Source organism: Orycteropus afer, unplaced genomic scaffold, assembly GCF_000298275.1.
Source record: "Orycteropus afer afer isolate SDZICR_OR568_19922 unplaced genomic scaffold, OryAfe1.0 scaffold00470, whole genome shotgun sequence".
NCBI classification, from domain to species: Eukaryota; Metazoa; Chordata; class Mammalia; order Tubulidentata; family Orycteropodidae; genus Orycteropus; species Orycteropus afer.
The window spans coordinates 2,132,731-2,146,212 of NW_006922057.1; the positions used below are offsets into that span (position 1 = coordinate 2,132,731).

At 42.5% G+C, this 13,482-nt stretch overlaps 1 protein-coding gene across 1 annotated transcript in view; it reads left to right on the forward strand.

The window, feature by feature from the left end:
- Positions 1 to 13,482, forward strand: part of ACSM5 (acyl-CoA synthetase medium chain family member 5) — a 36,106-nt gene that overhangs the window by 12,871 nt on the left and 9,753 nt on the right. The window contains exons 4-9 of the mRNA XM_007954733.2: positions 1,118 to 1,261; positions 3,298 to 3,451; positions 5,221 to 5,300; positions 6,708 to 6,831; positions 7,976 to 8,056; positions 8,449 to 8,550. Coding sequence (XP_007952924.2) covers positions 1,118 to 1,261; positions 3,298 to 3,451; positions 5,221 to 5,300; positions 6,708 to 6,831; positions 7,976 to 8,056; positions 8,449 to 8,550 — 685 coding nt within the window. The remainder of the gene's footprint in view (positions 1 to 1,117; positions 1,262 to 3,297; positions 3,452 to 5,220; positions 5,301 to 6,707; positions 6,832 to 7,975; positions 8,057 to 8,448; positions 8,551 to 13,482) is intronic.

Genomic DNA, 13,482 nt, shown 5'->3' on the forward strand with positions numbered 1-13,482 from the left:
GGGATTGTTATGAGTTGGAACAACTCTACAGCACCTAAAAACAACAGCACCATCAAAGATTCTTATTTCATTTTGTCGAGGGTAGAGTCTAGGCAATGGTATTTCTTTTAAAAACTTACCAGATGTGATGGCTAATTTTTTGTGTCAACTTGGCTAGGCTATGTTTCCCAGTAGTTTTGCCATTACCAATATAGTTGGTGTCAATGAGGAGTCACATGTGATTAAAAGAGTTGGTGTTGAGTACAGTCGATTATATTCCATAACATAATCAACCACCTTCCATAATGTAATCTAATTTAGTGTAATCAATCAATCAGTTGAGGTCATACTAGTATAGAGTGGATCTGAAACCTAATCAGTTCTGAATTATAATAGAAGCACTATAACAGACACAGACACACACACACACAGGGGATTAATATGACATGTGAGAATCATCTAAAGCGAAGGAACATCAAAGATTGCTGGTAATCACCAGAAACCAGGACAAAGGCTCACCAAAGGTGTTGACATGGCCAAGACTCTAATTTGGAATTTTAGCCTCCAGAACTGTAAGAAAATAAGTTTCTGTTCTTTAAAGCTACCTACTTATGGCATTTGTGCTACAGAAGCACTCATAAATTAGGAATTCAGATGACTGTTAGGTGCAGCCAGAGTTTAGAACCAGTAGGTTAGATGGTTCTCCAGATGATAGAACTTTAGGAATTACCCAGATCTTGAGCCTTTAAAGTTGGAGAGCCCTTTATAGAGCAGCCCTAAATCACCAGGAATTGGTGTGGGGAAGAGGGAAGGGAGTGCCTAAATGTGCAGGCATATGAACGGGTATGTCATATACCAGAAAGTCCTTGTGCCTTAGTAAAAGAACATAGGCTCTTTGGACTGAGTCCTTTCACCATTTGGAACCTCAATTTCCTTATCTGCAAAAGGGTTATAATGATGGTACCCATCCAATGAGATGGTTGAAAGGATTAGAGATGATGCAAACTGAAGCTCTCAGCACAGTGCCTGACAAGTGGTATCCATCGAAATAGCTGCCAGCATTGTTGTTATAAATATTACTGTTATTGTTACTATTTATATTACAAGCAGTATAACTGGTATTTTTCACCTTTTGCAGAAAAGCATCCACAAAGCATAATTGCATGAAGACCAAGAGTCGAGACCCACTGGCAATCTACTTTACCAGTGGCACCAGCGGGGCCCCTAAGATGGTTGAGCACTCCCAGTGCAGCTATGGGCTGGGTTTTGTGGCCAGTGGAAGGTACTGGGGGCAGCTAGCCTGGGCGTTCCAAGGTACAGAAAGTAGGCAAGTGAGTTAGAGGAGAGAGAATGGGGGACAGAGTGACAGGAGTTGAGGTCAGAGAGCTAACAAAGGGGCTACTCAGGTAGGATGTTGGAGGCTTTGGCTTTTACTCTGAGCAAGGTGAGAAGCCATTGGATGGTTTTAAGCAAACAAGTAACATGATCTGATTTGTTTTTTAAAAGGAGAACTTGGGATGCTGAGTTCAGAATAAACTGCAGGAGGCAAAGAATGAAGCAGGAAACCACTACACTGGGAGGTCATTGTAGTAAGAGAGAGGTGTGGCTTGCCAGGGGAAATAGCAGTGGAAAGAGTGAGAAGAGGTGACATTTTAAATGCCTTTTGAAGGTAGTTCTAATAGGATTTGCAGACAGATTTGATGTGGGAAAAGCGAAAAAGAAAAGAGTCAATAATGATTCCAAGGTTTGTGAGCAGCCAGGATCATCAGGTGACAGAAGGTAGTCTGTTGGACGTGCTGGTCTAGTGGAAGGAAAATGAAAAGCTCATTTTTTAATTGGAATTTTGAGATGTCTATTAGACATCTCCGTACCAGTAAACAAGTTGTTGTCAAGTCAATTCCAACTCATGGTGACCATATGTGCCTCAGAGTAGAACCGTGCTCTATAAGGCATTCAATGCCTTATTCTTTCAGAAGATCACCAGGTCTTTCTTCCAAGGAACCTCTGGGTGGACTTGAACCTCCAATCTTTTGGTTGGCAGCTGAGCACATTAATCATTTGCACCACCTAGGGGCTCCAGACATCTCCATACTCGTAGTTTAAAGTGGAGATGTTGAGCAGGCAGCAAATTCTGTGAAAGCTGGAAGCAGTGTAAGAAGGAAACCTAGCAGAGAAGAAAAGCCAAAAATTTTCCACTCAGAGGTAGAAAAGTGATAAGACTGCATCCTGTCAAAGGTGGAAATCTTACAAGACCTGGAAAAACAAGGGAGTTCCATCAAGTTCTGCCTCTCACAAGTTGCACTGTTTCACTGTATATGTCTACAGTTGATGAGACAGACTCATGCTGGAGTTATCAGCAAGATAGTATTTAAAGCCATGAGATTGGATGAGATCAGCAAAGGGTAATATTACATTGAAAGGAGAAATGGTCTAAGGACCGAGTTTCTGAGGCATTCCTACATTGAAAGGGGAGGTGAGGGGACTCAACAGAGGACACAGAGAAGAAACAGCCAATGGGTAGGTGGAACCAGGACCCAAGTACAGAACCTGACCATTTTCCTCTCTTCCATGATTGCAGGAACTGTTTCCCTTACCTAGAAAGACCTTTCTTTTCTGTCTCACTCATGTTGTTCTTGTACATCGTTTAAGTCTAACTCAGATGTTACTTCCTCTATGAAAGCATTTCTGAGACCCATCTTAACCTTTGTTCTGAGTTAGATGCCTATTTTCTATAATTGCATAAGGCTCTGTATTTCCTCTCTTAATATAAGCTCTTCTGGGGCTTCCCAGATATTTATATTTATTGAACTATAAGCTCCTCAGAGCAAGACTGATTGCTTATTTCTATATCCCTAATGTTGAGCTCAGAGCAGATGCAAAATAAATTTGGGCAAGTAAATGGAATCCACTTATCACACTATATTGAGATTATTTCTTCCCTCATATATCAATCTCATTGGACTCCTTGAAAATAGAGGATCTGTCTTTTAAATTATGTACCCATAGCCTAGGGCATAGGTACCTAAAAGGTGCTTTATAGATGGTTGTTGAGCAAATGGTTGACTTTATGGTTCTTTTCCAGATTGGACCAGCATAAGTGAGTACCCACTATGGGCAGGCCTCCAATTAATGTGGTAAAGATGTTGTTGTTGTTATGTGCCGTCGAGTTGGACCCGACTCATAGCGACCCCTCCTTGGGTTTCTGAGACAGTATAACTATGGAAGTAGATTGCCCAACCTTCCTTCAGTGGTAAAGATAGGGGAATCCTTTTTAAAGGTAGAAGAATTATCTAGGGTGCTGATTTTATTCCCTTGCAGGCGGTGGGTGGCCTTGACAGAGTCAGACCTGTTCTGGAACACAACTGACACTGGCTGGGTGAAAGCAGCCTGGACCTTCTTCTCTGCCTGGCCCAATGGGTCTTGCATCTTTGTGCATGAGTTGCCCCGTGTTGATGCCAAAGTTATCCTGAATGTAAGGGACAAAAGTACTGCTTATATGTTGAATGTAAATGAGCGGGAAATAGATTTCAAGTTTACAAGAGAAAAGGCATGAATCATTGACAAGAAGGTTTCTTTAGAGCTGAAGTTAACTAGCAAGCTCCTAGAACCTTCCATGATCTGGCTCTTATTTACCTGGCTATCTTCAATCATTGCTTATGCTCTAGCTAGATCCCTAGACATAAGACCATCTTATGCTTTCAACCCTATTTCCTCTGCATGGGCTGCCTCCCTGGCCCAACTTTCCCCTATGCTCCTGTCAAAACTTGGGCAAAATCATAATCTACTCTCCAATTCCACATGCTGACATCCATTGGGCTAAGCATGATAATTTTGCCCAATTCTAGAATTCTGATGACTCCTGATCAGCCTCCCAGTTCTTCTCATGTGGAGGGAGAAGAACAGATGTTCCAGCAAAGGCATGGGGCACTTTCCTTCTAATCCTCCCCCCTATATCCTAACCACCTAATCAACATTACTTAAAACATTGGAGAGCCCACCTGCTCATGCCCTTTGCTTTGAAGCAGGCTGTACTACATAGCAGTTTACAGCATAGACTGTGCAACCAGTCAGACCTGGCCTCTGATCCAGAATCTCCCACTTGTTAGCTCCATAGCTCTAGGAAAGTCATCTCATTTCCCAGAGCCTCTATTTCCTCATCTGTCAGAAAGCAGTAATATCTTTGTATGGGGTTATTGTGAGTATGAAATGAGATAATCTGTATAAAGTACTTAGAATAGGGCTTGCTACACAGTAGATTCTTAACACATGTAGCGTCATCATTATCAGAGTCATCATCATAGCATAAGCATGCGGGCTTTATCAGCCAGTGTGTGCCTCCTACCTCCACTACTCTAGACCTGACATTGTGTATGCTTTCTAGTAAATCACCTCAAAGTTCAGCAGTTCAAAACACAAACTGTTATCTTACAGTTTCTGAGGGTCAGGAATCCAGAAGCAGCTTAGCCAGGTGGTTCTACCTCAAAGTCATGAGGTTGCAGTTAATCTGATGGCCAGGGCTCTAATCATCTCAAAGTTATGCTAGGGCTGGAAAATCCCCTTTAAAAGTCAGTCATATGGTTTTTGTTATTTGTTGTTTACTGCTGAGTCAATTCTGACTCATGGGAATACCATGTGTGCAGAATAGAACTGCTCCGTAGGGTTTTCAAGGATGTGACTTTTCAAAAACAGATTACCAGGTCTGCTTTTTGAGGTACCTCTGGTGAGTTCAAACTGTCAATCTACCAGCCTGTAGTTAAGCACTTAACCTTTTGTGCTGCCCAAGGATCCATGTAGTTTTAAGCAGACTTTAATTCCTCACTGGCAGTTAATCAAATGCTCACTGGCAGAGGTTCTCATTCTTCACCTTGTGCACCTCTCCATAGGGCTGCACAATGTGGAAACTTGTTTCCCGCAGAGTGAGTAGCCCAAGCAAGAGACAGAGAGAGACTGCACCCAGGATAATGGCCACAGTCTTTTTATAACCTAATTTTGGATGTGACAGACCGTCACCTCTGCCGTATGCTATTGGTCATACAGCCAACTTCAGTACAGTGGAAGAGAAATCCACAAGGATGGGGATACCAGGAGATGGGGTCATCAGCCACAATCTTTTTGGCTGCCTACCACACAGAGTTTTCAGCTTCACTCCTCTGGTAATGAGAACATAGAGACTCAAGCCATCTGTGGCAAGTCTCACCTTGGTGACAGTAAGCTGATCTTCCAACCTTTGTTTTTGTTTAGACTCTGTCTCAGTTTCCGATCACTACCCTCTGCTGTGTCCCCACCCTCTTCCGGCTGCTTGTGCAGGAGGATTTGACAAGGTACAGCCCATTTGTTTGGTACTTTGGGGGATTAAATATGTGAGTATATGTTGCAGCACCCACACACACCACACCCACTTTCTCATTCCATCTCTCCCTCTCTCTTACATTTCCTAGAAGCAATCAGGCACACCCACTCCTCAAGCAACCTGACTTGTGCACATACACACACACACACACCTCGAGGACAAGCTTCTGACTGGGATGGAATAGATTCAAGACTTTAGGGAATCTGACATTTCTCAGTGCTTGAGGTGGACTATCTCCTCACCATACATCGCTGGGTCATCCCAACAGCAATGTGTCTGTTACCTCCATGAGATTAGAAAAAGTAATGGATAAAGCTACCTATAAGGGACTCATAACTAAATCCCTAATTCATGGAACCCACAAATCATCACAGTGGTGGTTCCATCCCCAAGATTATCTAGCCCCAGACTAGCCCAGCCAGCCGTTCTCTGAGTGTATGTCAGTGGGCACCCAAGAGAAGGAGACAAGAGGATGTGGATGGTTCCCATCTTGGGTGACTACAAAGCAACATCTGCTGGCAAAACACAACTAGTGTATGTAGAGAAGGCACTTCGGTAACCCATGGATTCTGACTCACTCCCCAGTCATGGAGAATGGCCCATCTTCCCTAATTTTATGTATCTGACCATGAAATGCCTAAAAGATGGAGTTCTTACATGCGATGCAAGATGAACTCTTGTACAGTGTAAGAATTCATCAAATTCGTTGATCTGTTCTTTATATCTCCACACCAAGATTTTGACAAAAAACAGGCTTTGAGTGATTTATTCAGGAGTGATTTGATTGAAAGACACTTGGTAACACTAAGTAATTTGGCCAAAAACAATTTGATCTAAAGGAAAAAAAAGCAAAAGTTTAAAAATATATCTACTATCACTGATTTTTCACATGTTAGATAATCGGTTGAACTGAGGGGGTGATTTTGCAACATATTTGGTATCTGTAGGGATTTTTATCCATTTGTCCAAATATGGGGGGTTCTTAGAGGAATACATTTTATCTTTCTAATTTGTAAATGATTTGTCTTTTTCAACCCAGTTGTTGTCTCGATCAATTTATTATCCATCAATCAATTTGTTCCCAACTAAATTGTATTGGCTAATTCACTTGGAGCTCCCCATGTTATGTAAAAGCCTATTACGACATTCTGATTTTATTGCAACCTCAAGTGGGATTGGTTATGTTGAATTATGTGTCCATGGGGAACATCCTGTGAAGCCAGAAAATCCAGGCACTCGGAGAAGGTTGTAAAACATGGATGTTGAAACTTCAGTGCTTTGCCAAGGGCCCAGTATCTGGACCTGGACAGCAGTGCTTAGGGGACCAGGTGGGATGGGGATCCTGTGATGAGCTGCCTCATTTTCCTGGCTGAGAAAGGTACCAGTTTCAGAGTCTGAGACACTGCTTGACCGGAGGAGAGTTCCTCAATCCTGATGTGCGAGACAAGTGGAAGAGCCAGACAGGTCTGGAGCTGCATGAAGGTTACGGCCAGTCGGAAACAGTGAGTGGTGCTGGGCCAGGCTCCCCACCAGGTCTCCTCCACCTGACCCCTTTACAGCACCCTGACTGGCCCTTATCTTGGAGAAGCTGGTCAGAGACTGCCCTACCCACAGGGAAAGAAGCAGATGAAACGCTATTATCTCTCCTGGTCTTTTGGTTTAAAGGAGTAAATTACAGTTCTTAGACCCTGCTGTTGTTTTTAGTTGCCATCGAGTTCCAACTCACAGTGATCCCTTGTGTACAGAGCAGAACTGTGCTCCATAAGGTTTCAAATCTATGTCCTTTTGGAAGAGATTACCAGGGCTATCTTCCAAGGCACTTCTGGGTGGGTTTGAACCACAAACCTTCAGTTAATAGTCAAGCACCTAACCACTTGTACCACCAAGGGGGCCCTATATCTTGCTACCTGAAAATATTCCTGAGAAAGAAAAACATGAAAAGTTCAGGAGTTAGTTGTTCCTGAATTGGTTAAGTTTCAAAACTTCCCTGGATTTGAAAGAGAACACGTGGGTATAGGCTGCTGAAATAGTTCAATAAGTAGTTCACTAAATTCTGAGAAGCACTGAAAGTATGGAATTAGAAAGTCAGGCAGTCTAAAACCCAATGTTGCTTTTTCACAATTACATCATCGCCTGTAAACCAATTCTCAGGGCCAAGAGTGCTGTTTATCTCCAATAGGACAGATGACATTTGTCTGTGTTTGGAGTCTAGAATCCTAAACAGGGTGCTCTGTCCAGGCAGAGATTCAGGAATCAGCTGAGTCTTTTGGCTTAGCAACACCCTGAGTTTGTTACTTGTGAGTAATGCCCAACAGAATCCTCAAAAAAAAGTGTGTTGATTATGGAAAGAAAAAGAAGAGAGAAGGAAGGGGTGAGGAAAGAAGGAGTAAGAGAAGAAAGGAAGGAAAGAAAGAGAGGAAAGAAGATAAGGAAGAAAGGGAAGGAATGAGTGATGAAGGAAAGAAGGAGAAAAAGGAAGAAGAAAAATAAGAGAGAGGAGGGAAGAAAGGAGGGAAAGAGAATTAAGTTAAGGAAAAGAGGAAAGAGGGTGAGAGAGTTAGGAGGCAGGGACAGAGAGGCAGGCGTGGGCCCAGACGAAGTTAAGGGAATAAAGCTCCTCCTTTATTGGTACTGATCTTTCTCCAGGTTTTAATCTGTGCCAATCCAAAAGGCACGAAAATCAAGTCTGGATCCATGGGAAAAGCATCCCCACCTTATGATGTGCAGGTAGGCCTCACTACCTCACTGCCGTTGAGTCGGATCCGACTCATAGTGACCCCTCCTTGGGTTTCTGAGGCAGTATCAATACTAAGGTAGATTGCCCAGTCTTCCTTCACTGGGCAATCTACTTCTGTAAAGATTTACTGCCTCAGAAACCCAAAGGGGGTCACTGTGAGTTGGAGTTGACTCCATGGCAGTGAGTTTCATTTTTTGGGAGCTCTGATGGCATAGTGCCTAAGGCATTTGACTGCAGGTAGGCACCCTCTCCCAAATGCTGGTGCTGAAGCTTAGTTTGAAGAGGAGCAAGACATATACCCCTGCATTATTAACAGCAGGCTCAGCTGGTGGGGTGACTGGCTGTACAGACCTCCAGACACCTTCCATGATCTCTCTGCCAGATTGTGGACGACGAGGGCAAAGTCCTGCCTCCGGGACAAGAGGGGAATGTTGCTGTTCGTATCAGACCCAGCCGGCCCTTCTGTCTCTTCAACTGCTATTTGGTAAGGGACAGGGAATGGCCATTCTTTGAGAAATTATTGTGTCCGAGCATTGCACTCCACACTTATAAAGTGTGGATTAAACATCTATTTGTTTAATCCTTACAATAACTGCATGAGGTAAGTTTGTACTTTTATTGATAAGGAAAAGGAAGCTAGAAACATGAACTGACACAACTAGTACCTTCAGGAACTCAGATTTAAACATGGCTGTGCCTGAGTGGGTCCTTGGATGGAGCAAACGGTTCACACTCTACTAACCTAGAGGTTGATGGTTCAAACCCACCTAGCAGAGCCATGGAAGAAAGGTCTGATGATCTGCTTCCATAAAGATTATAGCCAAGAAAACGTTGTGGTTTTTCTCTGTAACAATGGGGTCACCATGAATCTAAATCAACTTGGAAATGAGTTTGATTTTTTGGTTTTTGGTGTCTGAGAGTACAAATATATAGCAGATGAAGGCAACCCAAATATTTCAACAATGAGAAACTTGAGATTCAGGTAAGAGAATGTCAAAGGTCAAACCACAAATTCATGCCAGAGCCTACTTTGTATGATTCTTTGCCTTTTTTTTTTTCCATTATGCTTTAGGTGGAAGTTTACAGAGCAGAGTTTGTTTTACATTGAACATTACATGTACATTTAGTTTCACTCCCCATTTACCATCCCCAACCCTAACCCTGTCTCCTCCCCTCCCCGCCCAGTAACCCTCCCCCATCCCCATGTGCCCCTCATAGTTATGCACTCCTGTGTGTCCTGCATTTCCTCCATGTGAATGTTGCCCCTCTGGTGCCCCATGGTCGATTGCTCCAAGGGATACATGTCCATAGAGTATGTGGGTGTGTCACCCTGCGTTGAGTGATCTGTGTGTACATCTTGTTTACTATTGGGCTGAGAGCCAGCCCCTGGGAGTGAGTTTTATTCTAGGCCCAAACTGTAACTTGTTGTTGTTGTTATGTGCCGTCGAGTCAGCCCTGACTCATAGCGACCCCTCCTTGGGTTTCCGAGGCAGTATCACTACGGAAGTAGGATTGCCCAACCTTCCTTCCAAGGAGTGGCTGATGGGTTTGAACCGCCAGCCTTCTGGTGAGCAGTCAAGTGCCTTAGCCACTATGCTACCAGAGCTCCATAGTATTGGGGATCTCATCAGACTCCATCCAAGCAATAATTCTGGTCATTATTGTGTTTTTGGATTTTGTTCCACATTTTTCCTCCCACTCTATCCAGGATCTCCAGTTTTGATCCTTTCCTGAGTGGTTGGCATTGGTAGCCAGGCACCATCTAGCTCTTCTGGTTTAGAGGTCCATCATGTCCTAGTCAAATGCCTTCTTTGGGTGCTTCCAAATCCCCTTGGTTTTTTGAACTCTTCTTTGCTTCCAGCAATAGGAAACCATTAGTTGCATCTTAGATGGCCACTTGAAAGCTTTTAAGACCCCAGTCAGTACTCAACAATGTAGAATGAAGAACAAGATTTTTATGTGTTTTATTGTGCCAATTGAGTCTGGTGTCCCCCAGTCCTATGGTCCTGAGTCAGTAGATCTGTTGGATCTCTCTCCCACAGTTTTCTGGCTATCTGTGAGGGATTGCTCTATGTCTGTCTTCTGTTGTTTCTGTAATGATTGCAGGTATTTTGTATCACTGGTATCTGTGGAAGATTAGCTTCAGCTGAAGTCTCTGGTGGGTATATGTTTGCTAGTTTCTTTGAAAACCCATTAATTACCTCTCCTATACACTCATCTTGGCTAGTCTTTATTTATTCATTTTAACTTTTTCCATGATTTGGGTGACATTTTAAAAAGCAGGTTCTTTTCACATTCAACACATTTTATTTTGTGACCCTGGTTACATTCCCTGCAGCATAATTGCTCTCCTCCCACTTCCTCCCTGTGATTTCCCTTTCTCTGTGTCCTTCCTGCCTATGTATTCCTGTCTCCTTTCCTTTCTCCCCGTGTAAATGCTGACCTTCTGATCTCCCATGATTGATTCTTCTAAAGAGTGCATCTCCCTGCTGTAGGTGTTCACCTCATACCCCTCACCTCACTGCCGTAGAGTTGGATCTGACTCATAATGACCCCTCCTTGGGTTTCCAAGGCGATATCACTACGGAAGTAGATTGCCCAACCTCCCTTCTGAGGAGTGGCTGGTGGGTTTGAACCGCCAACCTCGGTTAGCAGTCAAATGCCTTCTTTGGGTGAAAATTAAGCCACAGGAGTGAGTTCATATCCAGGCCCAAAGGGTGACTTGGAACCATGGTCTTGGGGGTTTCACCAGTCTTTACCAGATCAAAAAAGCCTGGTCTTTTTTATGATTTTGAATTTTGTTCCACATTTTTCTCCAACTCTGTCCAGAATCTCCTATTTTGATGCCTTTCCAAATGGTTGGCCTTGCTAGCTGGGCACCATCTAGTTCTTTTGGTCTCAGGGTCATATAGGCTGGGGTTCTCATGGTCAATTTGTCCTTTGGCCTAATTGTTTCCCTGTGTCTTTGATTTTCTTCACTCTTCTTTGCTCCAGACAGGAAGAGACCAATCTTTGTATCTCAGATGGCCACTCACAAGCTTTTAAAATTTCAGTTGCTACTTACTGAAGTAAGAAGTAGAACAATATTTTTGTATACTATGTTGTGCCAATTGAGCTTGATGTCCCCTCCCACCATGGTCCCCAGCCCACAGGCCCACCAACTTACTCCCTCAAGGTTCTTACTTATGGCTAAGAAGTTATCCTAACTTTGCCCCCTGTTAGCTGAAACTATATATGAACGTTTTTATAACACATACAGATACATATGTAGGAATATCATCTGCCAAACCTAAGTATGGTCTTGGGTCTATTCCCATTTACCTATCCATAACTGATCTTCTGTCCTGTCTACCTATGTATCTACACATAGAGTAGTGTTTGCTATTAATGATAATGTAGTATTATGTATGCAATTGTATTTTCCTTTATTGTCTGTACCTCCTCTGTACCTCTCTGTCTTCCTTTTCCTTACTGATGTTGTGCTAGTCACATGCTTTTGTCATATTGCTTTTCACTTCACCCATATCAAACCTGTATCTTAACTATCTATCTATTTTCCCTCCTTTCCCCTCCCCTCCCATCCCTGGTAACCAGCAAAGAAAATTTCCTTCCCTGTGTAAACCTTTCCTTGATGTTTTATAATAATGGACTGACAAGATTTGTCCTTGTGTGATTGACTTATTTTACTTAGCATAATGTCCTTTGAGTTCATTCACATTATGAGGTAATTGGCTGATTCTTCAGTATTCTTTAATGTTGCATAGTATTCCATTGTGTATATATACCATAGTTTGGTTATCCATTCATCTGTTGATGGGCACTTAGGTTGTTTTTGTCTCTTTGCTATTGTTAAGTAGTACTGCAATGAACATGTATGTATATATCTATTCATATTCTGGATCTCACCTCTTTAGGATATATTCCTAGCAGTGGAATTGCTGGATCAATTAGTATTTCTATTTCCAGCTTTTTAAGGAAGTGCCATACCATTTTCCACAGTGGTTGTACCAATTTACTGTCCCACCAGCAGTATAGGAAAGTTCCATATTTATTTATTCAATGACAATTTGGGTGAAAATTTATAGAGCAAATTCATTTTGCATTCAACAGTTCATACACGTTTTGTTTCATGACATTAATTGCAATTCCCACAATATAACAGCTCTCTTCCTGCTTCCTCCTTGTGGTTATCTTTTCTCTGTGTTCTTCTTTCCTATGCATTCCTGCCCTCTGAGCTATATCCCTATGCAAATGCTGCTTTTATTGTCTCCCATGGTGGACTGTTCTAAGGAGTGTACCTACCTGGTGTAAATTTTCACCTTATAGACATGTCTATTTGGCTGAAAGCCACAGAAGTGAGTTCAATTCCAGTACTGAAGGGTGACTTGGGGACATAGTCTCAGGGGTTTCACCAGAGCCTATCACGCCAGTAAGGCTGATCTTTTTTTTTTTTTTTTTTTTTTTTTTTTGGTTCCCCACTCCCCCCCCCCCAATAAAGGACCTCTTTTTTTTTATTTCTTTTCTGTGTGTTTGGCAGTGGTAACCAGGCACCATCTAGTTCTTCTGTTCTCAGGCTCACATAGGCTGAGGTTCTCATGGTCCACTAGTCCCTTGGACTAATTATTTGCATGCATCTTTGATTTTCTTCACTTTTCTTTGCTGCAGAAGAGGAGAGACTAATTATTGCATTGTAGATGGCTGCTTGCAAGCTTTTTGGCTGGTATTTATGATGGGTTTTCTTTTCCTTAAATGCCTTTCTATACTGGTTCTCAAAAGCCTCTCTATACTGGTTCTCAGTCCTGGCTTCATATTAGAAACATCTGGGAAACTTCCACCATCACTGATATTCAGGCCCCACCCCAAAACCAAAATCAAACTCACTGCCATCAAATCAATTCTGAGTCACAGCAACCCCCATTGGGGGGTTTAAGTCCTTTCTAAGACTGTAAATCTTTACAGAAGCAGACTGCCTCATCTTTCTTCCTTGGAGTTGCTGGTAGCTTCAAACCACCAACCTTTTGCTTAGCAGCCAAATGCCACAACAACTACACCATCAGAGCACCAGTAGGCCCCACCCTAGCCTAATTAAATCAAAACTCTTTCTGACTGATGGCTCAGCTTTCCAGGTGAACGTGCAGCCAAGATTGAGATTCGTTGTTTTTAGGGATTCCATCTGGTGTGCATATTAAGCTGTTACTCACCTACAATATTGCAACAAGCGGATAAAGAACAGTCCATTTGTCTTTGCAATGTTGTGATATTCGTATTTTAATGGCTTTTCGGTGACTATAAAAGAACTACTTTTTCACTGTATTTCATTTAAAATCACAGAAACTTATACAAAAAAAAAAAAAAAAAAACACTAGTAATCACACCATACAGAAATAATATTAAAATCTTAATGTATTTCCTTCTA